At 36.9% G+C, this 26,039-nt stretch overlaps 1 protein-coding gene across 3 annotated transcripts; it reads right to left on the reverse strand.

Moving 5' to 3' along the window:
- Positions 1 to 983: 983 nt before the first annotated feature.
- On the reverse strand, positions 984 to 24,550 carry DNAJC10 (DnaJ heat shock protein family (Hsp40) member C10). Of its 3 annotated transcripts, XM_084288897.1 has the most exons (23): positions 24,230 to 24,550; positions 23,609 to 23,966; positions 21,530 to 21,695; positions 19,685 to 19,735; positions 18,583 to 18,665; positions 18,265 to 18,396; positions 17,256 to 17,349; positions 16,947 to 17,024; positions 15,253 to 15,296; positions 14,750 to 14,887; positions 13,403 to 13,492; positions 12,626 to 12,739; positions 11,977 to 12,091; positions 10,846 to 10,973; positions 10,455 to 10,571; positions 9,093 to 9,194; positions 7,908 to 8,063; positions 6,444 to 6,577; positions 4,958 to 5,011; positions 4,428 to 4,575; positions 3,560 to 3,679; positions 2,238 to 2,351; positions 984 to 1,682 (listed from the first exon to the last, which is right to left on the reverse strand). In XM_084288897.1, exons 2-23 carry the CDS (start codon positions 23,804 to 23,806, stop codon positions 1,671 to 1,673), a joined length of 2,388 nt encoding a protein of 795 aa, XP_084145023.1. In that variant the 5' UTR covers positions 23,807 to 23,966; positions 24,230 to 24,550; the 3' UTR covers positions 984 to 1,670. The 3 variants fall into 3 exon arrangements, with proteins under 3 accessions (XP_084145023.1, XP_084145021.1, XP_084145022.1); XM_084288895.1 differs by having other exon boundaries at positions 984 to 2,351; XM_084288896.1 differs by lacking the exon at positions 24,230 to 24,550 and adding an exon at positions 24,092 to 24,142 and having other exon boundaries at positions 984 to 2,351.
- Positions 24,551 to 26,039: the final 1,489 nt, after the last annotated feature.

The following is a 26,039-nucleotide window of genomic DNA, read 5'->3' on the forward strand; positions in this document are numbered from 1 at the left end:
TGTGCTTTTTATAAAAAAAAAAAAGTGAAGTATGAGTTGAGCCACAGTAAAGTCAGCACATTATGTTACTGAGGAGACTATCATGAGGTACTTGTATTTTAGTCCTACTATTCTATTCCTGTTAAAGGAGAAATAGTCCAATCCTATATTAGGTCATTTTTGTTTGGAATTCTAATAGTAGGATCAAGAATATGTAATGATGACCTTTGGCTTCAGGAAGAAAGGAGATAAGGAGGGAAGTTAAAATTAAACATGGATGTAACAGCTGACCAAAAGAATAGACTTTGTATTAAAGTCACCAGTATAAAAATGTTCCTTTTTTGACTGTGACTGAGTTTGAGATTTGATTTAGATGGGGGAAAGGTCAACTTGATTAAAAAAAAAAAGCACCATGCCATACCTTTTCTTCCTTATTAACATACTGCAGAACCCAAAGCAAGGAGGAGGAAGCATTAGAATGCTTCTAAGTTACTAGAATCTCTTCCTTTTATTTATTGCTGCTTTCTTTATAAAATAAATTACTTATGTATAAGTATTTACAAACTTAAAATACTCAAACACTACAGTGACTAGTCATGACAAATTAAATACATAGCAGGGGAGAAAAATCTGACACTCAGCAGCATTTTATTGAAAAAATGAAATACTTCAATGAACTAAATGTAATAGTTTGTCTTCAGTATTTTTTGTCTAGGGAGAAGCTATGAAAAATATTACTGTAAAAACAGGATTTATATTAAGATGCATGAGTAGATGTTGCAATGTACAGTGTTCATTATTAAATTAAAAAGGCACTTGCTATCCTATTTGCCAAATGACTATTTGAAACAAAACTCACGTCTTCAGAGAAAGGAAAGAGCGGTTAAACATGTCCACAGAATACATTCATATTTAAAAAAGACAATAGCAACATTATAAGCTAATACCTTAAACAGATTCTTCTATGGCATAATTCAAATCTTGAAAGTCAGTGAAACACAAAGTTCAAAGTCCTTGATTTATTTTTTGATTTAAAAAAAAAACACAAAACAACAAAAACCTCAAAGCCAAACAACAATAGAAGCTCTTCAATCTTAATCCTGGTACCACCACCAGTGCTACAGTAATGTGCTGAAGGGCAGGAACACTCCAATTCAATAAACCTATCCTGCTGCTAATTCTTGATTTTAATCTCTTAGCAACTGACTAAACAATAATACAAACCCAAAGCAGATTAACTGTTTGTCTTTCAACTAGACAATCCCTCATTGTGTTTCTGCATTGCAGAGTGGTTTGAGTGCATATTCAGCCATAGGCTGAGTGCCACATTCAAAAGTGTTTGGAAAGAGAAAAGAAGAACATAAGGAAATAGAAAATGGGTAGACAGAAGCAATACAGTCCATGTTTCTGGTCAACTCCAATGTTGGACTAGGAAGAAGGTAGTTGGTGTATCAAAAGAGGGACACAGTTCATTTGCAGCAACATTGAATGCCTCCACCAAAACAAAAATGCTTTCATCTCCCCACAGTTTAACAGAATTCATATACGCAGTCACATGTGCCCATGAACTCAAACTATTTTCATTTGTCTTGTCATGAATGTAACTGGCTTTGTTTTCCTTATGGTGTCTTCCATATTCACAGCTTCAGTGTACATGTATTTTTCATCTTATCTACTGCCTCCAGTACCATTTAGAGTTCATCCTAGTGACAGGAAAATAAATAGTTATTTTAATAGTACCAATAAGTCTTCAAGATTTTCTACCCCACTTGCAATGTTTTTTCTTTGATTTTAAGTACTAACTTATCTCAGTTGGACAAGTGTTTCTTAAAAAGAGTTAATACTTCTTCACAACTGCATATTATCTTCTGAGGTAAGATGTCAATCCCAATCTTGAACTAATCAGCCTCTGTCTTTGGGTGTTACGAGATTGGTAAATCTAGTCTAAGGATTGCACATACATTAAAGACTGTTGAGATGCACTGTATTTTCATACAAAAGGGGTGGTGTCTGTGAAACATGAAATCTATAAATTCATCGAAGTCCTGACAACTGATGTATCAGAATACTGCTGTTGTAATATCTATAGACATGGAAAACTGAATAGTAACCAAAATAAGCTGAAGTAAAATGTATCTGGTGCTGTCAGAAGAGATAGCATTTAATACCTCACAGAAAATGAACAAAGGCTAACGTTTTAAAGGGCTATTCTTTAAAATAATGTCTCTTGTAAAAATCCCCAGAATAAGTGTTCTTACCTTATTTCTAGATTTTCTTTTTCCTTTATCTTCAATTGCTTCTACTTTTTCATTCAAAATGTCAGCGATACCTTTTGCATCTCTGCTGTCTATATATTCCCCAAGAACACTTTTCTTTTTAAAAAAAACAAAACAGAAAACAATTACAATGTAGTAAAATATTATTCATGCTTTATACAGAATAGAATATGCGCTTGCTTTCATTTAAAATTCCAGAAGAATGCAGGGAGGCAGGCAATGACTTTTGCAGCTTGATTTGTGATTGATAGACATTTTGCCCGTTTCAACAATGCTGGTTCTTTTCTCTTACAAACCACTTTTGGCTGCTACATTTTTACAACTGTACAAGTGTTGTCTTGGTCATTAAACTTAAAGAAATACAAAATAGAGTTTTCTTGCATTCATTCAGCTAGCTATGTGATGTTGACAGCGATTAAAGTTTGTGACTTTGCTCTATATTCAATACATCTGTCAGTGTGGGTTCACTGCTTGGGAGACCTGAAAAGCCCCTACTCTTAACACAGAAAAGTCTCTCAGAATTTCATGGGATTGTGTGAGGAAGGATTTTAATACTTTAATACTCATTTAAAAGATTGAGCTTTAAAAAAAGCACAGTTGAATTGGTTTAACTATGAAGATGCATTGAATAGTATTCTAGACTAATAAATTTAAAAAGATGATTGCAACATTCTTGAAATTTAATAGCAGTCAATTGCTTTTATAGGAATAAAGGCAGTTTCCTAGAAGTGTCTGAACATTTCAATTTTAAAATCTAATATATTAATACTCCTATTAGTAGTGAGCATTAATAGGAGCTGGTAGTCTGATTAATTTTTAATTGAAGTGGTTTGTGAAGGTTTGAGGCAAAATGCAACTAAATATTTTATACCACTTTTCTATCTTGAAATAGTCTAATTCAAAATTATAATGAAATATTAATGATTACTTTGAAAGTATTTCTCTTTAACCAAAATTACGTTGTCCACATTTTGTTTTAAGAGAGACTTTACCTGCTTTGGGAGTTGGTGATTAAAAAAATTGTATCATTTGAGACTCCTGAAAAATTAAACCCTGGTTCTGGTTAAGTCTACATCTTGATTGCTATTCAATTAATTTACAATATATTTTTACAGTAACAGAGTGGTGTTGTATTATTTTCCTAGTGTTTTAAGTTTAACATGAAACTGAATGCAAAAAACTTTCTATAACATATCAAAGTACATTACTTAGATATTCAAGAGATACAATTATAATTGATTTCAGTAACACTTATCTCCTACCAGTAGCTACACAATGTGGTACACAAAGGAAACACTTTTTACCTTCATTCCTTGGTAGGGGTAGAACTTAACAGTAGGGTAGGCTCTGATATCAGCACTTCGACAGGTCTGACCATATGCTTGACAGTCTACTTTTCCAGCTTTTACTTTTCCTTTAACAGCCTAAAATGAAATATGTTAATTAGAATCAAAGATCACATTTTCAGGGCTGACTGTAAGCAAATAATATGAAATTTTAAAATGCAGCTGAATGAGCAAAAAAAAAAGTTGCTCAAATCTTTTAAAGAGTAGTCACTTGATTTGTTCTCACTGTTAACTCTTATAGCAGAAGCTACACCACATTCAGCAGAGCACTCTTGAGTTTAGAGCAAAGCATGTCACAGTTAAAAGGTTATCCTATCACGGGCTGACATCTACCTGAAAGGGTGGCCCTTGTGTGTGCACCTGTCTACACAAGGTGCAATACCCCCTGGCAAGTGGGACCTAAAATCATAGACTTCTACTAAGAACATCTGAAATTATGATCAGTGAAGTTTTGAAGACTTTGTAAAACTACACTAGACTTTTAGAAAATAAGAAATGTCTATAAAATGGCAAGAAACATTTTCATACTATCACCATAAACACAAAATGCTCTAATAAATTGCTACCTGTATCAGAACAAGAGGTGCCTACATTAAAAATACTGAAGGTGAATTAATGATTATGCCTCAAACTTAAAAGCCACAGTGAACTGTATAACAAACCTAGAAAGCAACAGTTATATTTCATTTTTTAAATACCCGAGTCTTTTTTTCTGTAAATAGAAAGAGGTATATGACCTTTGGATGGTTGCTAAGAACTAATGTGCTGTGGAGTATTGTAACCAATAGTAGTAGAAGAAAATTTGTTAATACCGTTAAAAACCTACCCTTGCAAGGATCTCAAATTCAGGAGCAAAATTTTGGCAAGGTCCGCACCAAGGAGCGTAAAAATCAATGACCCAGTGATCTTTCCCGTTCAGAACCTTTTCTGTGAAACTCTGAGGAGTCAGGTCTACAGACACTTGTGGTAAATATCTGAGGAAAGGGAGAGTAACAGTCATAATCAATTCAGTGCTTAAACCATATTCAATTTACACTTAAGGACAATAGAACTTTCTGAAATTAAGTGTACTAGTGATCTAGAAATCCTTACTTTATTTTTTCTATTATTAAGGAGTCACCTTTCAGATGTGGTAGATAAGATAATACAATCTTCATGAAATTGGTAGACAATAATGGTATTTCTCCCACTTTTAAAAGCTTAATTTAAAAAAGGTGGAAACAGTATCTTAAATAAAGCAATACATATACATCAGTGTTTCAAATGCTTGATTTATATACAATTTGGATATTGATTTCTCCTAGCAAGAAAACTATATGCACAGCTTGTGAACAAAAGTTTCATGCTGTAACTTACCCTAATGCCCAGCCTCTCAGTGAATACGAATCTCTGTGCCATCCATTGTAGCTACTATAAAAAGATTAAAAAGAAAAAAATCCAGTCAAACAGTAGTTTGAATTGTCTCTGGAGTACAGATGATGAAACAATGAACCTAAAAGCATATGCTTCAGAATGTATTTTTGCCTTGTTTCAAACCTGAGAAAGACTCAATACATTTCAAAGATACAGAATTAAGGACCAGAAGAACTAGAATGAAGAAAGGAAGAGGAAGAAAGTTATGTGTCAGGAAAGTAAGAAATTTGGTTTGAAGCACATGAACTTTGGTAGCTGGAAGTATTTTGAATGAAGGATCTTTGGTAATAACTCCCAGATAAAATTGCAGACACTAAGAAACATAAAAATCAAATAGAAGTATCTTTATGTGTTTTCCAATTGATGCCCCTTCATTAAAATACTACTATTACTAATTAGGCACATTATCCTCAATTTGTGGGTAGAAAAGTTAGGCAAACTAGTAACTTTGAAATGCCAAGAAAAAAATTAGGAAGTCATGATTCATATCTACTAATTTGCAACTTCATAACAGTATTTTCAATATACAGATACTAGTGACGATCTGACCTGATAGTGTTAGGTGAGTTTTATTTTAAGAGACAAATACCCATATTTTTGCTGGAAAAAAACAACCTTACCATTAGGAACTTGGTAACAGTCATGTACACTAACTTAATTATTTTCAACAGAAAAAAGAAATATGCTTTTTAAAGAAGCTTTTTCTAGCAGAATCAAATAAAAGCAATCCAGTGATGAGAGCTACTGCAGGCCTGCTATTAGGCACTGAGATAATATTATCATCTGCCAGCATTTAATCGGCTTTCTAATTTGTAAGAGAATGAAGAGACATCTACTATTTCAGACTTTTATGTATCTTTAAATATGCATATGCCTCCTGAAATCCCTGGATATTCAAACAGTACTGTGAAATGAAGGGGACAGGCTCTTTGGTTTTGGCCAGATTTAGTTTCCCATAGAATTTTTTTTACTCATTAGTGACTACTGTTTCCACACTAATCATACAATGAATGGGATAGCTAGATATATGAAGACAATTTTTGCAATGGAACTAAGACTGTTGCCAGTGAGGATGATCAGATGGCTATATCACACTGTTCTTTGAAGTTGCAATCAATTAGGCCTAATAATGTTTTTATGTTATGTGATTTATATCATCTACTTTAACAGACTACTGAACTTAAAAATCTGGCCTGCAATAAGAAATAAAAATCAAGGTTCCTGAGAGTTTCATTTCAACTTACTGAAACAGAAGAGCAAATTAAAATGGTATGTTTGAAGTATTGAAGTCAATAACATCTAGGACACCAAACAACACCATAGGATCCTATTTTAATAGCTTTGATGAACCTTTTCCATACAACAGAATATGCAAATACATTTTGTAACACAGCGTCTATCATTTTCCAAAATGAAGTAAACTACTTACTAATATTGATGAGTAGTCTTTGATTTTTGAGGAAAGAGTCTTATTTCAGGATATCCCTGGACACTTTCTTGGTGACAGAAAGAATAGTATTTTTGACAGTCCACACTGCCTACACTGATTAATCCATTTAACATCTAAAAAAAAAAAAAAAAAACAAACATGCTAGTCAATACTACTACAATTTCAGTAGTACTTCAGAATTTGTGCCTTAATCACTGGAATGCAAAGCTGGGGAGAAAAACCAACAACTCAAGGCTCTCATGAGGCTTTCTTTCCTGTAAATGTATCAGTGGTATCCAATGGGAGCCAGCTACCCAGGTGCATTCCCAGCATTCACATAATATTTTAGTGTGAACTGTACAGACATGGTTAATGGCACTTGTCTTACGTTAAAGGTACATACAAGCATGGCTATTTAGTTTGACTACCATCTTACCATGTTTTATATCACAGGCTCAGCAACTATGACAGATCCTGGTACAGTGTAGATGAGCTATCGCTTTCACAGTTTGTGTCTGTTTTGAACATGCTGGATTTGTTGCAAAGGCCTAAACCATGTGGCATGGGCAAAGAAGCCGATGATTACTGATCGTATACTATAGAACTAACAATACTTCCCAGACATTTGACCAGAACATAGGTAGAATCCTGGACAAAATTCCTAGTCCAAGTGAGTTTTAATGTCTGAAAGTTATGGACTAGTTTCATGTTTTAACCAAAGTTTCTAGTTCAAATTCCTGAAGCATACCTAGGAAAACCCAGATGGTTGTCAGTGATTGTGGTATTTGCAAATATTACTTTTGCAAATAGGAGAACGCTGTAATGACCTAGCAAAACAGAAACATCCTCTCTCAGTACCAATAATTGGGTAGTTAAGTGTATGGAATTCAGTTAACAGTCATCCTTAAAGCATATGGAATTTAACATTTATTTACTTTCAATGAAGGAAAAATAATCTCCAGAAAAAAAATCTTCTAAGAAATAATTAGGTAGGTAAGATTGAATTCCTTTAACCTAAAATTCAAATCAGAGATTTCACAAAGGTTTAAGTGCTATCTTAAAAGTGATTAATGATCATGAAGACTAACTGTGGATGAAGTGGCAAATTATTTCAACTAGTTCTTATCCTATCTATGGGTAAAGCTTTAATTTTTCATATTTTATTTTAAAGCAACGAAGGGTTGCTATTTCTGCAAAGCATTAAGCATTAAGTTAACTTTACTTGAAAGTTCCTCACAACTTCAAAAACTCACCTGTATCAACAGGAAAAACTGGGCTACAATATTAATGTATTAAGAAACAAAAGGAAAACTTTGGAACAATATAAAACTGTTAGGTAGGAATTTCCTATTTTGTCCATCGTATTAATCACCAGACTTTCTCAGTGACAAGTTTAAGCAATTGTTCAGTCTCAGTAACTGCATAAACAGGACACAAACAGAAAGTGATCTGAATGTCACTTACCCTGGCCATTTTTTTCCATTCTGGCATTAAAGCTTGACAAGGTCCACACCACGGAGCATAGAAATCAACCATCCAGATTTCCTCTCGTTTTCTTCTATCAACTAATTCAACAAAAGTCTCTGGTGTTAGGGAGATCACTGATGGATTCCTAAGGTCCTAAATCAAAGACAGTTTAAGGACATGTACCTTGCAATAATATCCTGTAAACCTGTACCTACTGTCATCACATACAGACTGTACAAAATTCTGAGAATGCCCCTTTTTTACTGAAATCTTCTTGATATTGTGGTAGGGAAGACTCCATACCACTGAAAGGCACGCACGCATCAGATGTCGCATGCCTGATTTGATGGGAAAAATGTATGGGAACAAAAACAAACCCTAAAAGACTGCAGAAGGGAGTTTTGTCTTCCTCTTCTGCATAAAGGGAGGCAAAATGCATGAAACTCAGCTCACCTGGCAAGAACAGGGATTATGAAATTCAGCCATGCATTTTAGATGGGGATGCAGTAGAATGCATATGGTGCATTAGGTGCCTTCGAGTACCAACTGAAAGAGACTGATCTCTACCTGTTCCTGCACAAGCGCTCTTGCACCCGCTTTTTTTTTTGTTTTTAATAAGCTGTCTGAAAAGAATGAACAGTCTCTTTGAAGAGGGAAAAACAGCCCATAGCTCTAGCAGTTGAGAGAACCTGCATGCTGGAGGAAAGATGGGTACAAGAACTCTGGCAGCAAGAATGCTGAGTATCAGTGATTTGCAGTTCTGTGAGTTAAAAAAGTTGGAGGAACAGACAAAGTATAGAGGGCAGCAAGTTAATTGACAAAAAAAATCCTCCTAATGTCAAGTTGTGTGAGATTTTCACCTTAATAATATAGCGCTTCATATTTTAATTTATTTATCTGTTCTGTGCTGTAGAAATCATTACTATTATTCTGTAAATTGGAAAGGATCTTAAGACATTTGCTAATGACATCAAAGGAATAGGCTGTCGGAGTAGGGAAATAAATCTGCTAAGTGTCAAGTCCCAGCCTGATAGTTGTTGCATCACTTCTTGCCCAACGTGTTTTTTCCACTCCTTGTCTTACTAGTCTAATTAAAATAAGTCTTAGAATCTTCCAACTAAAGAGGTATTGATATATATTGCAAATACAGCACAACTGCAACAAGGATTGTAACTTACATACCTCTATAAACTCCAAGATCTGTTCAGCAGAGTGATGTCCTTCATATTCATGAACATCAGACTGATTGAACACAACTGTTGTTGGATAAGCTCGAATATTATGCTAACAAAACAGACAGTGAGAAATTGCAAGGAATTAGTAGGCGTCCCATACTTTCCTTTAACTGCCATCGATATTGGTGGCTCACTTTATCCTTTCTGTGAAGTACAACTGCTTAAATATAAATGCAGGTGGGAGTTTGTAACAAACCAGTCCAGAAAAAAAATTGCCAATTGTATTTAGATAGTATAGTTTGTCCTGAAGTTAAAAAACAGCCAGTAATTCATTTGCTGTACTCTGCAATACAGAAATTAACCCACAGGCCTTCTAAGCCTTTAATTTTTAAGACTATCTTCAGGGCTCAGGTGGAAACACTTGTACCATATGAAGAACCATATTGTCTGCTATTGAACACAGATGCTCCCATGGTTTGAAATCATCAGTGTATAAGCACATCTACATGTAAAACACAACTTTAAAGTTGTTCCTTTTTTTTTTTTTAAACCTAGTTTTCATGTATTTTAAGACATTCACATTTTTAATATAGATACAATATTCTAACATACGCTCTTATAAACAATAAAACACACAGATGCAATTTGGCAGGAAATCTGCCAAACTGTATTTTCTGGAAATCAAGAAAGGCAATATTATTAGTTTTTACCCTGCTAAATTAATTGAAGCAAAAGCTAAGCAAATTTAAAAATGGAAAATTGGGCAAGATTTTAATAATCTATGTTTCATTCCATTACTATATTTTTGAATAAGCGTAAGCTGATAAGTAATAAGGTTTATTACTTCAAAACTGATCCTGCACTTAAGCCCCACAAAAGAAAAATCAGTCATTTAGGGTGAACTAAAATAGAAGTCTTTGCAGACACCTTCAAAAAATGCTGTATCAATATAAACCTTGTATTTTTTTTTACATGCTCTACTATTCCCTCTTCACACGTGAAGAACAAAATTAGTGCATGTATGCATTTACAGAAAAAAAAACAAACTTTCTGAATCTGCTTTTATTATTTTTATTTATTAAAGATAAAAAGAGGAATTTCTAAATTCTAATGGTTTCCTGAGTATTCCAATAACACTACCAAATCAGACCAAAATTTGACCTGTATTTTTGCATTTAGGTATTATCTGTAGCGACTGTATAGTTTTTTTTGCTTTGGAAAAAAATCTTGATACAAATGCCCTGTTGGGGTTACTGACCTTAAAAAAAAAAAAAAAAAAAATGGAAAACAAGCATTGTCTGTTCCCACCAATAAATATAAAAAATTTGATAGGATTTCCCCCCCCCAGTTTAAAATTCCTACAGCTTACCATGTTGCAAAGCCCTTCGTGGACAGTACAGTCTAGCGTTCCAAATTTAAGCTGACCATAAAGATGTTTTGATGCTTTTCTCAGCTCTGGTAACAAAGCTCGACAAGGAGGACACCACTAGAAAACAAAATGCAAATAAACACAATTGCTTTACCCTGCAGTTGGCTCTCAGGAGAATGTAAGCTGTTTGAAATGAATAATATGCTGCTTTGACAACAGACTCCACTAAATAAAAAGCCCACACAATCTAGGAACTAGTGCTGCCAAGGACTGAGAAATTACAGTACTGTCTCATGATGTCGAAGGATGCTTTCAAAATACTAATTGCATTTTGTTACATATTTACATAACAGATTTTAGAAAAGGGGAAATGTAGATATTAAATACTTACTGGTGCAAAGAAATCCACAAGCCATGGCTCCTTCTCTTTGCCAGGAAAATTCTGAGGTCCCAGTGTGATAACATGAGAGTTGACACTTTCTTTGGCAAATGCAACGATGTCATATAAGATCTTCTTTCCTTCAAAGAACAATGTAGAAAGGAAACTTTATTTTTCCCTACGAAGATCTCTTTAAAATATTATGTTGTTATAAATACTGGAAAAGATCTAGAAATGCTGTATGTATACAACCCCGTCTTCTTTGTAGGGGTGGAAACTGCAGGTATGTAAGGTTTTCCCCTGACAACACTCATTGGATGTATGGAATCATCTTCGCCCTTTAGATATGACTGATTTATCTAGGTGGTCAAATGATTTTCCCCTCTCTTCTTTAATATTACATTTTGACTGAGATTTCTTGCAAGCTGTTCCTAGTAGCTGAGACTAGAACCTCAGAATCAGAACCTCATCATGCATAACTGCCTTTTGCTGCATTCTGGATGAAGCTACACTGATTGTTGAAACAGAACTGTAGCAACTGGTGTTGTTCTCATACCATCATTTTTCAATCCTTTCAGAGGTATGCAGTAACATAGTTCCAACCTTTCATAGAACCAAACTACTACTCTGCAAATGAATGTAAGTGGCAACATCTCAGTATAGACTTTCTTGGATGGGAATCAATTAAGTAAGGAATTCATTTCAGTGCAATGACACAAAATCAAATCCAAGTTTATTATGTGGACAGCACTGTATATCTGGCACGTTAAGCCTCTGTGACTGGTGTGCCTTGCAGCATTCTTTGGCTGTTCTACCCAAAGCATAAGCTGTCTTGATCAGCTTCAGAGATTTCTTTCATATGTAAGGATGTAGATGACTGAAATAGACAAGACAGTAAATGCAAAATACATCTCTTAGCATATGGTGATCCCTTACTGGGGTGGAGGGGGGGGGGGGGACCAAAAAAAAAAAAACCACAAAGGAAATGATAGGTCTGTGCAAGGCTACAATAAGGTCACAGAAAAAAGAGCAAATACTAGGACTACAGAACTGTTCCTTTGGAAAAACAAATGCAGTGTGCCAAAGATGGTGTCATCTTAAAGTGATTATGTAAAGATTTAAGTTTGCCAAAGTTTCCCTTACCATGATGAATTTCATAATCTTCAATTCCTTTTCCTTTGAAGACTGCTAGACATGGCTGATAGACATATAGTTTGTTGCAGATGGTTGGTGAGGAAAGACAGTCAAACTTGCCAACCTATTTAACAGACAGCACCATTAAGGCATACAACTTTAAACAGACCAAGATATTCTGGAGGGCAGTAAAAGTTAGGATAAATTCACAATATAAAGGCTAAGTATGGACTAGTAGTAGCCTTTTTTTTTTTTTATAACAAATATCAGAGGTCTACTACAAAGTTTGAACTTGGTTTTCTCTTTATTTTCAAAATAATTATATATATATTTTTAAATTAAAATAGTTTCACATATATCAATTTGACACTATAGTGTTAAATTTTGATTGTTAACTGAAGAGAATCTGTAGTGACAACATTTGCTACAAGAGATGATTTAAATAGAATCTTACTTAACTACTTTTAAATCATTGAGACATTATTTAGTATGGAAAACTTCACTGCTTGCTTAATTTTAAAAGCATTACTACACATCTATCACAGTATAGCATCTCTCTTTGATACCTGAGGTGGCAATAACTAATAATGATAACAACATGCTGATTTGTGCTCTGAATGCAAAGGGAAGTTTAAAGTAGGTAAGCAAGCATTCTTACCTGAATATGCTCATCTTTAAGTAAAAATTTAAGTTTCTTAAATTCCTGTACACTTGATTTGTCATTTTCTCCAAACTGGAAGAAAATTAGCCATCTGTGATGAGCTAGACGGTCCTTTAAATGAGGTGGGAAAAAACACCATTATTTTTTCCTACTTATACCTGTTTATAAATTCCTTTTATGTTTTAGAATGACAAATGTCCAATTATTCACTTGTTCTTTAAGTGATGTCCTCCTCTTCAGTAAATTCTTTCATATAGTCCTTTCACTAAAATTCCTTCAGTGCATCTTAAGTGAACAGTGGAAGAAGTCTCAAACCAATCTGGCTACATGCTATTCTCTACACTTTGTTTCCATTGCATTTCCTATCAGAGGTCAGGCTGCCACTATTACAAGTGTCAAAAGAGCCTTCCTTTCCTTTCCCTCCCACTGCTGCAAAACATGACAAAGTTGATTGAAAAAAAATAACAACTAGAAGGTTACTGTTGCAGAGTGAGTTCCAAAGGCAATGTCTGTGGTTTTATATTTTCCTACTAAATATCTATCTACAAATAAAAATATGTACACCCTTCTGCCCCCACATTTATTGTGCTAAACTACACAAGTAGTAACTAGTAATAACTAATCTTGGCTAGAGGGGAAAAAATATCATTTTCAGCAACAACAATAGTAGGTTGTCATACCAACAGCATTTGAAAAATTTAAAACTAATAGTTGATAAAAGATTTTCATAGACATTGTAACTTTTTTTTTTTTTTTTTTTTTTAATAAATTTACCTCTAATGATGCTGCAGAAATAATTTCAAAGTCAGGCAGATGCTTCATTACTTCCTGATATATTTCTCTGGCATCCAAGGAGTTAAGAAACTAGAAAGGAAAGTTAACTTTGTTTAAGAAACCATGAATATCATCCTGATTATTGATGATCAGTACTCAAAGCATCAGGGAATTTATTTTGTTTTGCTCTTTTCCATTAACTGAAGGGTACAGTTCATGTTATTTGATCAGCTTTTTTCATTTTTACATATAATTTGACAACAGCACTCAGACTACTGCTTTTCAGATTGTTTTCCCACATCATTAAACTCAAGATACCATATTTTGAGTGCTGAAAGTCCTCAAATTCAAATTTCAAACCAAATTTTATGATCAAATTTACAAGATTTCAAGTCTATTTTTACAGCCTTCCCTGATTGCATCGTACAGATCTTTAAGTTTCAGTAATTTGTAAAATTTAGGAATTTGTATCTGTCAGTAATTCCAGAGGTGTGGTAAGGTACAATATTGTTGCCCAGAGAAGTTGTGGATTCTCTGTGCCTGGAAATGCTCAAGGTCAGGTTGGATGGGGCTTTGGGCAACAGGAACTAGCGTTCCTGACAGGGGGATTGGAACAGGATGGTGTTTAAGGTCCCTCCCAACCCCAACCATTCTGTGATTCTATGATAAAAGTTGAAAATGGGTAGGTTGCAAATCTAATTTCCTCCTATTGAGGCTAAAGGTAGTGACAACAGAGGAACAAGCCATACTTTAAACTGAGAAATGCCTCCTATCACTTAAGGAAGTTAAAATTACCATAAAAATGTAGGAGGAGGTTACAGTATTAGAATAGAGCCAAACAGCATAAGCCATACTGACAGACAATGTAGGAGTACTTTTATCACATATGTCAGTACTCTGTTTGGAGAAGCATTTCTCGAAGCTGTGATACGTGGGGCATATTCTTTCTGGAGTAAAAATTGGGGGCATATGGGAAATCTAAGCTTGTCCAGGATAGCTGGATAGCAGTTTCTGGACTAGGCTCTTGGGTCTGTCACAAAGCCCCCTGGATTCCCACAGCTACTCAGTGAGGCTCCTGAAGAGATGGTTCAGCAGAGTTACAGGCTGATGCTACTGCAGTGTTCTTGTTCACTCTCCCAGCATACCAGCAAGCTGGGGACTACCACCAGGGATCACTGCCTTAGAAACCAAGAGAGATACATACCAGGATACACAAGCTTAGAAGACAAAAAAAACAACTAAAAACATCTTTTCAGTTGTATATAATCAATCTGGTAATTATTTATACATTCCTTTGTCATCACCTTATCTTATCTAAATACAGAACTGTTTAGAAACAACTCGTACCAAAACACCTCCTTTCTCTTTGTTATTTATGGTGGCTCCAGGTGGAAAGTATGCTGTAGTACTAGATGAGATATCTAAATTATCACAAAGCTCACCCTGAGTGCCACAGTCCATCCAGCCTACATTAACAAGGCCTTCCTGTATTAAAACAAAACAAAAACGAAACACAACAAGACAACACAAAAACGAAGAATGGTATTTTTCAATGTCAGGTTCAGAAATGCTTTTAAAAATCCCAATACAACCAATTATGTACAACATTTTGAAAATGGAAGGAGACAACTGTCATTCATCACTTAATATTAATTCATTCATATTTTATATATATTAATATTTAAAAATAATGTAATCCCAACAGCTACTTAGTCAAAATATTTTGCTGTTCTGAAAATTAATGGGTGAAGTCATAGTTCCACTAAACTCAGTAAGAATTTAGCAATTCATGCTTTCAACTATGTTATTTTGTTTTAAATATAACAGGTGAAAAGTAAAGCACTGCTTACCAACATGCCAGCAAGCTTAAGACGTGTTTGGTAACTCAAGCAATCTGCAAAATAGAAGTGATTTACTTACAAACATAAGACTTCAAATTATTAATCCACTAAACATACTTTTGTTTAGAATTACCCCTTTCCTCCCAGTAAAGGTAACCGCTTTAACAGACATACTACCTAGCTAGTCACGCAACATTTTAGTGACTAAATTTTAACATCTAATAGTCATCACAATTGTATACTGTAAGTTAAAACATAGTGTGAACATTCTTTTGCCTCGTGAACAAACAATTCTCATTTTAAGTTATATTAAATTTTTATTTGCTGTACTAAGACTCACCTTAAAAAATTCTTGTATGACTCAATGTTTAAAAAACCACACCACATACATACATGCTGTCTTATAAGGAGATTTCAATTAATTCCCTGTGATTACAATAACTTAGTGTAATAAATATTAGATGCTCTAATTACCCATCCAGACTTAGTTTGAATAGTTAGCTTCTGATGCAGACTTTTCTGAAAAAAGATACATCAACCTCACTGTAACTAGACCAAAGTTGAAAACCTAATTACAAAAGGATTACAACTTGAAACCAAGCTATTTACAAATGTAAATCTAACGCTAACTCTGATTGTTCAATTCCCAGAACAAAAGTCTCTTCATAAGACTGGGAAATCTTTATTTGTTAAAGGTGTAGCAAATTTACTTAGCTCTATCAGCTAACCAAGGCAATTTTCTCCTACTGTATCCAATACTGATCCCAAGAAAGTCCATGACAAAACAAATACTGAAAATAATACAAATCTACACTCTGTTGTGACATTGGTAAGAGATGATTACTATGTCCCATCCTAACTTACAATTTGTTTTATGTATGTTAGATAGTATCTTTCTGTGTAAGCAGTGATCAATGTTGAGAAAGCTTTCAAATTAAGTCGTGCTTCTGTCCTTTCACAAACATGCTGAAGAAGTAGCAAATAAGTCTGGTAACTGGTTTCAAACCAATGGCTTATTAAAAACAAGAAGTCCAGCAACTTCAACAGTGTTTATTATTATAAGCAATGTGAGCATTGCACACAGACTGCTATCAGATGTGATGTCAAATCATAGAACAGATTTTTAATGGTAACACTAAGAACAACTAATTTTGGGGTATTGGTGGTTTAAAGTGAGATACATCCTTTCTTCTGGATGCCCCAATCCTGGAGGTGTTCAAGACCAGGCTTGGTCTAGTGTGTTGCATCCCTGCCCATGGCAGGGGGGTTGAAACTGGGTGATCTTTAATGTCCTTTGCAACCCAAGCCATTCTGTGATACAATAGGATTCTACTCAGGTACCATGACAAGCTGCTACGTGCCTATATGCAGTATCTGTCATTTGAGCTTGTGCTGGAAACTGAAGTCAGAGATACTTCTTTTCGACTTGTTCCCTTCCCTTAGGGGTTGTATTTGAGTGCTGTTCTAAGGACTCACATGACATTAGAGAAACACAATACCATAATCTTTCTATTAATGTCCCTTTTGTCAAACTGCCCACAGAATGGAGCTTAAGTGACCCACACTCCACATACTGTGGCTTCTAAGATTTTGAACAAATTTACTCTTTGTTATAAGTGAAAGGGATTATGTCATTGTCTACAAAAATACATTTTCATTTCCCCCCCTGCTCATTTTATTTGACTAGTATTTGACATACTTACCCCCACGTTCAGCACAGAAGGTGATCAACCAACCGAGGCCAGAAGCAAATGAAGTTTCAATGGCATTAACAAAGTTTCCTAAAAATAAATCAATTTGCATAAGTTTGTGACTGGTCTTGGTATAATTCAACGTGACTGAAACGAAGTTCTACATTAACAAACTAAAATAAATACTATTTTTAACCACAAATGTAACACTTAGCAACAGTGGACAGATTTGATTTCATACGTAGCTTCTGACGTCTTTTATAAAAGCATATAAAAGCAATTTCAAGAACAGCACCCCAAGTAAAAATACATGAAAATTACCTGCCCATAACTCTGTGACTGTGCTTGTAACATATTGCATAGCAAAGTTCTTTAAGCTTTCTTTTGACCTGTCTCCATAGTATTTCACAGGTTGCTATAGAAGACAAAGAATAAAGTTAAAAGAATTTAAATATACACACATGCCAGTGTTCTTCATAACAGTACTTATGCAATTGCTACACCTCCTTCTCTCCCTGAGACCTTAGCTCTGTTTTTAACCTCCTATATTGGAATGCCTGAAATTTAACCTTTATTTAAATTTCGTAATGTGATTTCTTCCTAAGTCAAGCAATGAAAGATAATTAAGTCTTAAAAATACCAGCTCCCAGTGATTGTATCTTTATTTAAATAAAAATTAAAATGGCTCGCATCAGTCCATTTGCATGTACGTACAATCTCTGCACCTAACCTGACAAATTTTATCATTGTCAAAATGCACCTAACTATTCAAGTCTTTGTACACCACTCCCAGAACTACTACTCAACAGGCAGTTACACAGCATGACGTACATAATTCCTCTTAGCATGGAGGAAGTCTTGTGGAAGCAATTTCCGAATTTCTTTAGGTAAACGGTCATATTCGTTGAACTCAAACCAGAGACCGTTCTTTGTATTTTACAAGTCCATTGCAATAGTATAACCGAAACCGTTCAAGTGCTTAGACTCACTGCTTTATTAATGCACCACTGCTGACAGTATCTTCCCAAATCAGAAGTTTACTGCTGCACAGTAAAATGCATTTTAGGAAGAAAATCAGAAGTTTATGGATGAATAGCAAAATGATTAATAAACAAACGGGAAAAAAAAAAAAAAGCACTGTATAAACCCGTTACTGAATTTAGCTGTATAAATTAGTTTAGGCAAGGTAAGGGTAGAGTAAAAGTAATTTCTTATAGAGAAGTTAAACAAACGGAAAGCTTTATATAGATACACAATTGAACAAGTATTAAAGAAACACTCTTCCAGATTTTAGTCATTCTAAAAAAATGCTTAAAGTTTTATCACTTACCATTCCAGTTTTGAAAACATACAGACTTGGATAACTGTTAATCCCTTTAATTCGACAAAGCATTCTATTATCTCCACAGTTGACAGCTCCAATGCGTATTACTCCATCCATTTCTTTAGCAAACTCCCTCCACTAGAAAAAAATAGGGAAAGGGAAAATGGATATTTTGCTATGAAGAAATACTGAACAATCAGCATATGTTCTCTTCCTGGAACCTTGAGTGATTGTCTTTGGTTTTGACTTCAGTGTAAAAATCTGCTTTGTTAAAATTCAAGTTGAGGAACTGAATTTTAAGAGTCGCTTGTTTGTTACACATACCGTAGGTGCTAAATCATGGCAGTGGGAACACCGAGGAGAATAAAAATTCACAAACCACAACTCTCCAGAGTTAACAGCAGCATCTAGATCAAGAGAAGAAAATCACATATAAGTAATGCACACCTACAATGTAGATATATCTCAAATGTACATTTTTACTATACTGTTTTCCTTGAAAGCCAAATTAAGTATTTCCTTATGTTAGACACAAGTTAGTAACAGTAACTGAAATTGGATAAAGATTGCACTTAACTCATTCACAAGTACTTGCTGCTGTAGGCAAACAAACAAAAATCATACTTTGCCACCCTGACTTTCAACATGTGTTCTATTAAGAATAATTAATCTTTACAGATTAACCTGAGATGTTTGATAGCGTAAGTTCAGTTACCTTAACAACAAAACACAAGTGCTAAAGCAATGTTACACGACAGTACTTTCCATTTCCTGATAATCACTTCTTTTCAGTATTCCACCAGGTAATGTTTTTAGGTAGAATCCCTGCCTAACTGGTAGAAAACACAACTTAATCAATATAGTTACTAGAAAACTCACGGGAAACAATGCAGTACTCTCACAAATTAAAGAAAACAACGGCAACAAAATATACGCATCCACATTATCAGCTTGAATTACATATCTTTCAGCCTCTGTATTTTTGGACATAGTTTTTACAGTGAGTTTTAGAGGTTATATTTGTCTATATTAAAATATTCCTTAATTTTCTTGCTTGTGAGGATATATAAGGAAAAAAATATTCTGAAAAAAATGAATAGAAATAAAACAGAAAAGTAATTCTATCAAGCACATTTTTAGACAAGACACCAGGAAGGTGTGATGAAAGATAAGGAGAAACTAAATAAGACAAATAAGTTCCTCTTACAGATCTCACAAACCAAACCAAATTGTTTATTGATAGAACTATTTGCTTACTAGCATTTGCCAGGAAGTGTTAGGGGTTTTTTGGTTCTCTCTTACGAAGATGATTTCCTGACAATTTTTTTTTTTTAAAGATATATTATAGAAGTTTATAGATATACAGCTAAGAACGTAAACATTTTTACTTTGGATTGTTAAACTAAGCTATCTATTTAAAGCTTACCAAATTCTCCTCGATCCAATGTTATAATTTCAGGATCATCATCATAAATACCTATCAAAAAGTAAACAACTCCTTTTAATTTCAACATTTTTAAAAAGAAGAAGCAAACCATAATTTTATTCACAACACAGGAAACAGAAAGCAGTACACATAAGTGAAAACAGCAGGCTGGCAGAGAGAGGTTTTTACAACTAAGCCATATTTATTTAGTAATATGTAACCTAAGTCTAATCTCATATGAGCTGTCTTGTCTTCATGCTACAAAAGCCACCAGCAGAACAGAAGAGTTCTTTTGGTATTTTAGTAGACCAATTACTGAGTGAGCAAGAAAATTGAACTACCACTTCCTATCAACAACAGGCTTCTAGGAGACAGTTATGGTGTTACAGCAAGCCTATTAGGAATAGTGTCAACTAGTTGTCAGATTATAATTCAAGAATCTCCAGCTCTCAGTAAGAGCACTATATGTAATGTCTGGAAGCTTGAATGTCTTCTCTGAGCCTCTAGTTATCTAAACTATTTACAACAAAAAGGTGTTTAAGCCACAACCTTTTTCACTAATAGAGTGTGCAAACAGTGGAATAAAGTGCACAGAATAAAGTTAAGAACAGCAGTTTTCCTAAAAAGCTACACAGTTCTACCTAGAGCGTCACTGCAACTGGTATACTACTTCAAGTACTCAAGAAAGCCATTAACGAGATACCAAAAGTACTATACGTTAAATTATACTACTATGACTACAGTTCTTTTACAGTACCTAACATGTTGGGATCCCATTTCACCTGAGGTATACAAGCATTAAATACAAATAAATGACAAGAAATTACTTTCCACGGTTGACAGGATAGTTTTTATGTTACTATCCATTCATATATAATTCAATACATTACACTCACCCATGCACTTAAAAAAATATATATAAATATTAAATCTGTATTTATACATACACATATATACAAGAATATATCCACATATATATATAAACTACTCCAAATGACTGGTTAATAGACTTTCAAGGATACTGTTTCTCAATTGCTGCCTAGAGTAATTTCTGTTTTTTTCTGTGATAGTTGCCTCTAGTTTAATCAATTCCAAACTGCACAGACTTTTTTTTTTAAGAGATGGGAACATATTACATCAACCTACACAAGGGAAAAAAAAAAAAAAAAAAAACACGGAAAAAACTACTGGCTTTGACTATTTTGCCAGGGTGGAGGTTCATTTCACCTTTCTTTTTCACATCAATCAAGCCATGTTCCTCAACTGCCTGTTTTAAACTTACTTCCGTCAAAATGGCTCTGAGAATAGTTCATCCCCCCTTTTTCCCACACCTATAAAAGCTCTGTTGAGATAAACATAAAATTATCTTGAGACAATTTATTTAATTTATGATTCTATTATTTTTCTTCATTTTCTTCTACCTCTAACTGTGTAAGTGAATGTAAAAATGGGCTTGCCAGTGCAGAAATCTCCTCTCAAAATCCACTTGAGAATGCAATTCCTACACCAAAAAGAATACCAATGAAACAGTAACATTGGAATTTAAAAAAAAAAAAAAAAAAAAAAAAAAAAAAGCACCTGACATAGAGTAAGAAGATAGGCAAGATAGGCAGCAGGAACAAAAGGCTAGGTAGATAGAGCAGAGCATCATGTTATTTTGTGGGTAGCCATTAACATGATAAATAAAAAATTGCCTCAGAATGAAAATGACAGCTACAGAACAACCAAGCAAGGAGAAGTCTGGACAAGATACATCAGAAGTTTATAAAAAGATTGATATAGATCTGAATATAGCATTTCCTTGTGACTGCCATAAACAAATCACAAACACACATCGTCACTTACCAAAATCATAGCGATAGAAGTGCCAGCTTTCATAACGACCTCCTTGCTGCTGATCTTCAAGGCCTTTCTCTCCATATTTATCATACTTCTTCCGTAGATCTTCATCTTTAAGTACTTCGTAGGCTCTATTTATTTTCAAAAAATTTTCATGTGCATTTGGATCGTTCTATTTAAGGAAAAACTATAATTAGTAATTAATAAACCGCATGGTATGCATAACGCTGAGAAAATAATCTTTGAAAATTTTTTGCCAGTTGCAGTGGAAGCTGACACTAGTGGTCTCCAAACAAACTACAGTAAAGTTTTCCTTTCCTAAAGCCTAATGCATATCCTTCTAATTTCTTGATTCTCACTAAGGTACCAACTGAAATACAAAGCAAACTGTTAGGAAGCTGTAACATTCTCCAGTGATGCCTCTTCTTTCAACTCTCCTAACTTTTGTTTGATCTCCTCTCCTTCCAGATTAAGTTTCCTGTGCAACTTCTATTCCCTTGAAAAGAATACACAATGTGTGTGTAGAAGTGGGGGCATACATGCAAATTTAGCAGGATGCTTCTTCCAACAAGTAAAACACTGGCAGTGCATCTCCCAGCTGAAAATATTTTGTCCTTCTGAGCTCAGCTCAGTAGATTAAATGAGTTATACTGGTATATGGACTTGAAAAAAAATACATTCCCTGTTTTCTCCTATTACTTTGGATCCTTGTATATAATGGACCTTGTTTTGCAAATACAGAGGAATGAAAAAAAAAAAAAACACAACACACACCAAAAATCCTTAAGAACGAAGACTTACGATTTCCGTATATCTCATGGCTTATAGGTTCCTTTACTTATCTGAAAAGCATTCTTAGTTCTAGGTATTCTAGGTTCTTAAGAATTAGAATAGTGAAAAATGTACTTGGAACTCCAGTTTGGGTCCTGAGCTGGTGCAGTGTAACAGTGGTGAACAAGATCTGTAGTGCTCTCTCCCACCTTTTTTACTTCTGCTTACACATTTCATTCAAAAAGCACTTCCTTAAAGATACTTCATTCTTAAAAATACTGCACGTAATTACATAGATGCACATGAAATTAATTGCTATTATGGAATTTGTGTAATGGCTTCATCGTCTACGATCATCTTCAATGTTGCAAGCAATATGTTGAAAAATTGTTTGTTGTATTTCAGTAATATTGGCATACATCGAAGCTATAGAATCTGATCTGAAATATTAATATTTTGAACGTTTAACCCAGTGAAACCATAGCTTGCTGTTAATAGGTACAAACCGGCATTTCTAACTTGGTTGGGATCTGGCTTTCTCTTTGAGCTTTGTCATACTCATATCCATTGTAAAAACATCGTTTGTACTATGTGCAGGCAGGCCGTCATCAGTGTCCTGTGTGTCTCTGTGCAGGTGTAGTTGCACATATACTTAGCACATAAGTGCCAAACCACCATATTTCCCATGAACTTCTGATTAATTAAGGAAATCTTGAAAAAAAATTATGGCAATTAAGTTTTTAAAAATTATTTCTTTGTACTTTGGAAAATACGGTATCACACACTGAACCATTCCCAGTCATGTTTCTCTAGTCACCCTACAGCTCCTTTTTACCCTCCTTCATTAGGCCTTGGCAGTCCTAGAATTTCTGCTTTGTTCTGTTTGACACCTGGAGACTGATGTCTCAGGACAGGCTGGTGTTGTTTGCTCTTTGGTTGAGACTTCACAGTAGGGAAACGGTAAGGTCCCCCAAGCTAAATAGAAAAAGATAAACTCATCAGTTTACCAACAAGGTAATATGGTACAGATACATGTTTTCTTGTATTTACAAAAATGCAACCAAGAAGCAAATGATACTGCATTTTTCCTTCAGCAATTTGACATGACCCAAATGTCAACAGAACCATGTATATTACCAGTCTACCCCTTCTGGTAAGTCTTCTCTACAGAAAATCTGAGCTAATCCACGTTGCCAGCTCTGTACATTACTTCACAAGAACAGAGAAACATTTTAGATAAAGTAAAAACACATCCTGTTTAAATATTAAGACCCCTTACCTCAACATCATTGACCTGTTAAAGATGAAACTTACCTGATTTTTATCAGGGTGTAACTTTAATGCCAGTTTTTTGAACGCTTGTCTTATTTCTCTACTGCTTGCTTCTTTGGATACTCCAAGTAAACTATAGTAGTCCTGATCAGTGCACACAAGAACTATTGCACATACTAAAACTAACAGTAAAAATCTCAGGTATCTGGTATGATCTCCTTTGGACAATACGAACTCCATCGTGAAGCTTCTGGAAAGTTTACAGGTTCTGATTCAAGCAGGCTTTGAGAAGAGTCTTTGGTAAATCCACTGATGTTTGGAGATGGGCTGTACTTATAACAGACCTCTTCAAAATCCTGGTTGTCCTACTTCACATCACAACTCTCGCAAGAATTACAATCTATAAAAAAGAGGGGGAAAAAAAAACAAACAAGTATATACTTCAAGTAATTCAATATACACGAGTAAAGAGCTGCATCGCCAGGTTTTGCGGTCTGCACATGAAGTTTCCTGACGGCTAGCTACCTGCTTCCCGAAGGCCACTCAACTAACAGACCAGCCCTGCATTCAGCGCCTTGTTGACTCAGGCAACGAAGCAAAGCCTGAACCAGGCGGCTGGCCCAAGCGCGTCCTGCCTCCGGCCCGCTCCTCCATCGCACTTACTCGCAGCGCCCCGGGGGACGCTTCTCCTCCCAGGGCCGGTGCTCGGGGCCGCCGGGCGCTTTCAGCCTCTCGCAGACCGGCCGGGCGCGGGGGCCGCCGCAGGGCCGCGGCCGTGAGGTAACGGAGCGGCGAGGCCGGGGGGCGCCGGGGGGCGCCGGGGGCCGCCCGGGGCAGGGTCGCCGCCTGCTCCGCTCCGCTCCCCGGCCGGGCCGTGCCCGCAGCGCGGCTCTCAGCGTGCGGCGGCGCCGGGCCGGGCGCGGAGCAGCATGGGGCGGCGGCGCCTTCTCCCCGTTGCCGGCGGAAGGGCGGCCCGCGCCGGGATCCGGCTCGGGGCCGGAGCGGGCGGGGCGGCTCCGGGATGACGTGGCGGCCGCGCCCGCCCCGGGCGGGGCTCGGCTCCTCCCGGCCGCTCCCTGCGGATCGGCCCGCCCCGCCCCGAGCGGGTTGGGGTACTACTACTACTGCTGCTGCTGCAGCCCGCGGGGCTGGCTGAGGGGTTGGCGACAGCCTCGCCGCGCCCCTCAGCGGGACGGAAAAAAGCTCGAGATAAGGGCAAGGAGGGCGGGCGGTCACCAGTTGTCCCTACGGGCACAGCACTGGCTTGAGGAAAATTAATTAATTAATTAATAACGGCAGAGCAGTGAGAGCTGAAAACAAACTGGAAACACCCTCCTCCCGCCCGCCCTCCTCTGCCTCTTCTTCCCGAGCGGGGCGGGGAATGGCGGCCAGCCCCGAGCGCTTCGGCTCCGGCACTTGGCCGTGGAGGCTGTCCCGCGAGGGGTCCCTCCCGCGGCAGGGCTGCTCCGCGGGGCTCTGTGGCACGGGATCCGTCCGTCAGGAGCGGGCTGCTCGGCACGGGTCCCCCAGGGCGGCAGCTCCCTTCAGGGCACATGCACCTGCTCCTCCAGGGGCTTCACACACCACAGCGGAACTTCTGCTCCAGCGCCTGGAGCACCTCCTGCCCTCCTCCTTCACTGACCTTGGCGTCTGCAGGGCTGCTTCTCTCACGTTTTCACTCCTCTCACACAGCTGTGGCACAGCGTTTCTTGCCTGTTCCTAGATACATCGCCACAGAGGTGCCACCAGCGTCGCTCACTGGCTTGGCTCTGGCCAGCGGCAAGTCTGTTGGAGACGGACAGAACCAGCTCTTACCTAACGTGGGGCAGATCCTGGGCTTTCCTCACAGAAACTGCCCCTGCTGCTCCCCCACTACCAAAACCTTGCCACACAAACCCAAAACACACACAAACGTGGCCATTATGTGTGAGGACCTGGCTGCATCCTCAGGGAGCCTCCAGCCAGCTGAGGGAGGCTGGTAGTGAAGAGATGCAAGTGGCAGGAGGAGGAGTGCTGAGGAAGCTCTGTGGTGCCAGGCCTGCCTGGGCACGACCGGGATGCTGACACAGCCCAAGCTCTCCAGTATGTGGCCAAGCCCTGATCTCTGTCCTGAGCCCAGAAGCCTCTCAGTGGGTGCCTGAAAGTCTCTGAAGATAAAGACAGTCAAGGAGCCCATTTCCTCAGGAGTGCTGTCCCACAGCACAGGGAGCTGCCCTCACCTCAGCGAGGCTCATGGCAGAGAGAGGCTTCAGGAACGGACAGGCTGCAGTGATCTCCTCACGGTTGGTCACTTGTCTTTCCTCACATATCTGCACAGGAGCATAAATGTCTGAAAAGAAACAGACCTGAAACATTGCTGGGGATGCCCTGCTGAACACAGTTCTTCCCACTGTGAGGAGGGAGGCAGAACAAGTAACCTGAGGTGTGGTGGGGTTGTGGGACCCCTCCAGGAGCGTGCTGGGGTATTCCTCGC

The sequence above is a fragment of the Netta rufina genome, assembly GCF_964035555.1.
Source record: "Netta rufina genome assembly, chromosome: 6".
Taxonomy (NCBI): domain Eukaryota; kingdom Metazoa; phylum Chordata; class Aves; order Anseriformes; family Anatidae; genus Netta; species Netta rufina.

Coding starts and splice junctions, on each gene's coding strand:
- DNAJC10 (XM_084288895.1), bottom strand. CDS start 23,806: ATGGAGTTCGTATTGTCCAAAGGAGATCATACCAGATACCTGAGATTT. Junction 21,696..23,608: donor TACACCCTGATAAAAATCAG/GTAAGTTTCATC, acceptor TTCCTTAAATAG/AACGATCCAAATGCACATGA. Junction 10,974..11,976: donor AGATTATGAAATTCATCATG/GTAAGGGAAACT, acceptor TGTTCTTTGAAG/GAAAGAAGATCTTATATGAC.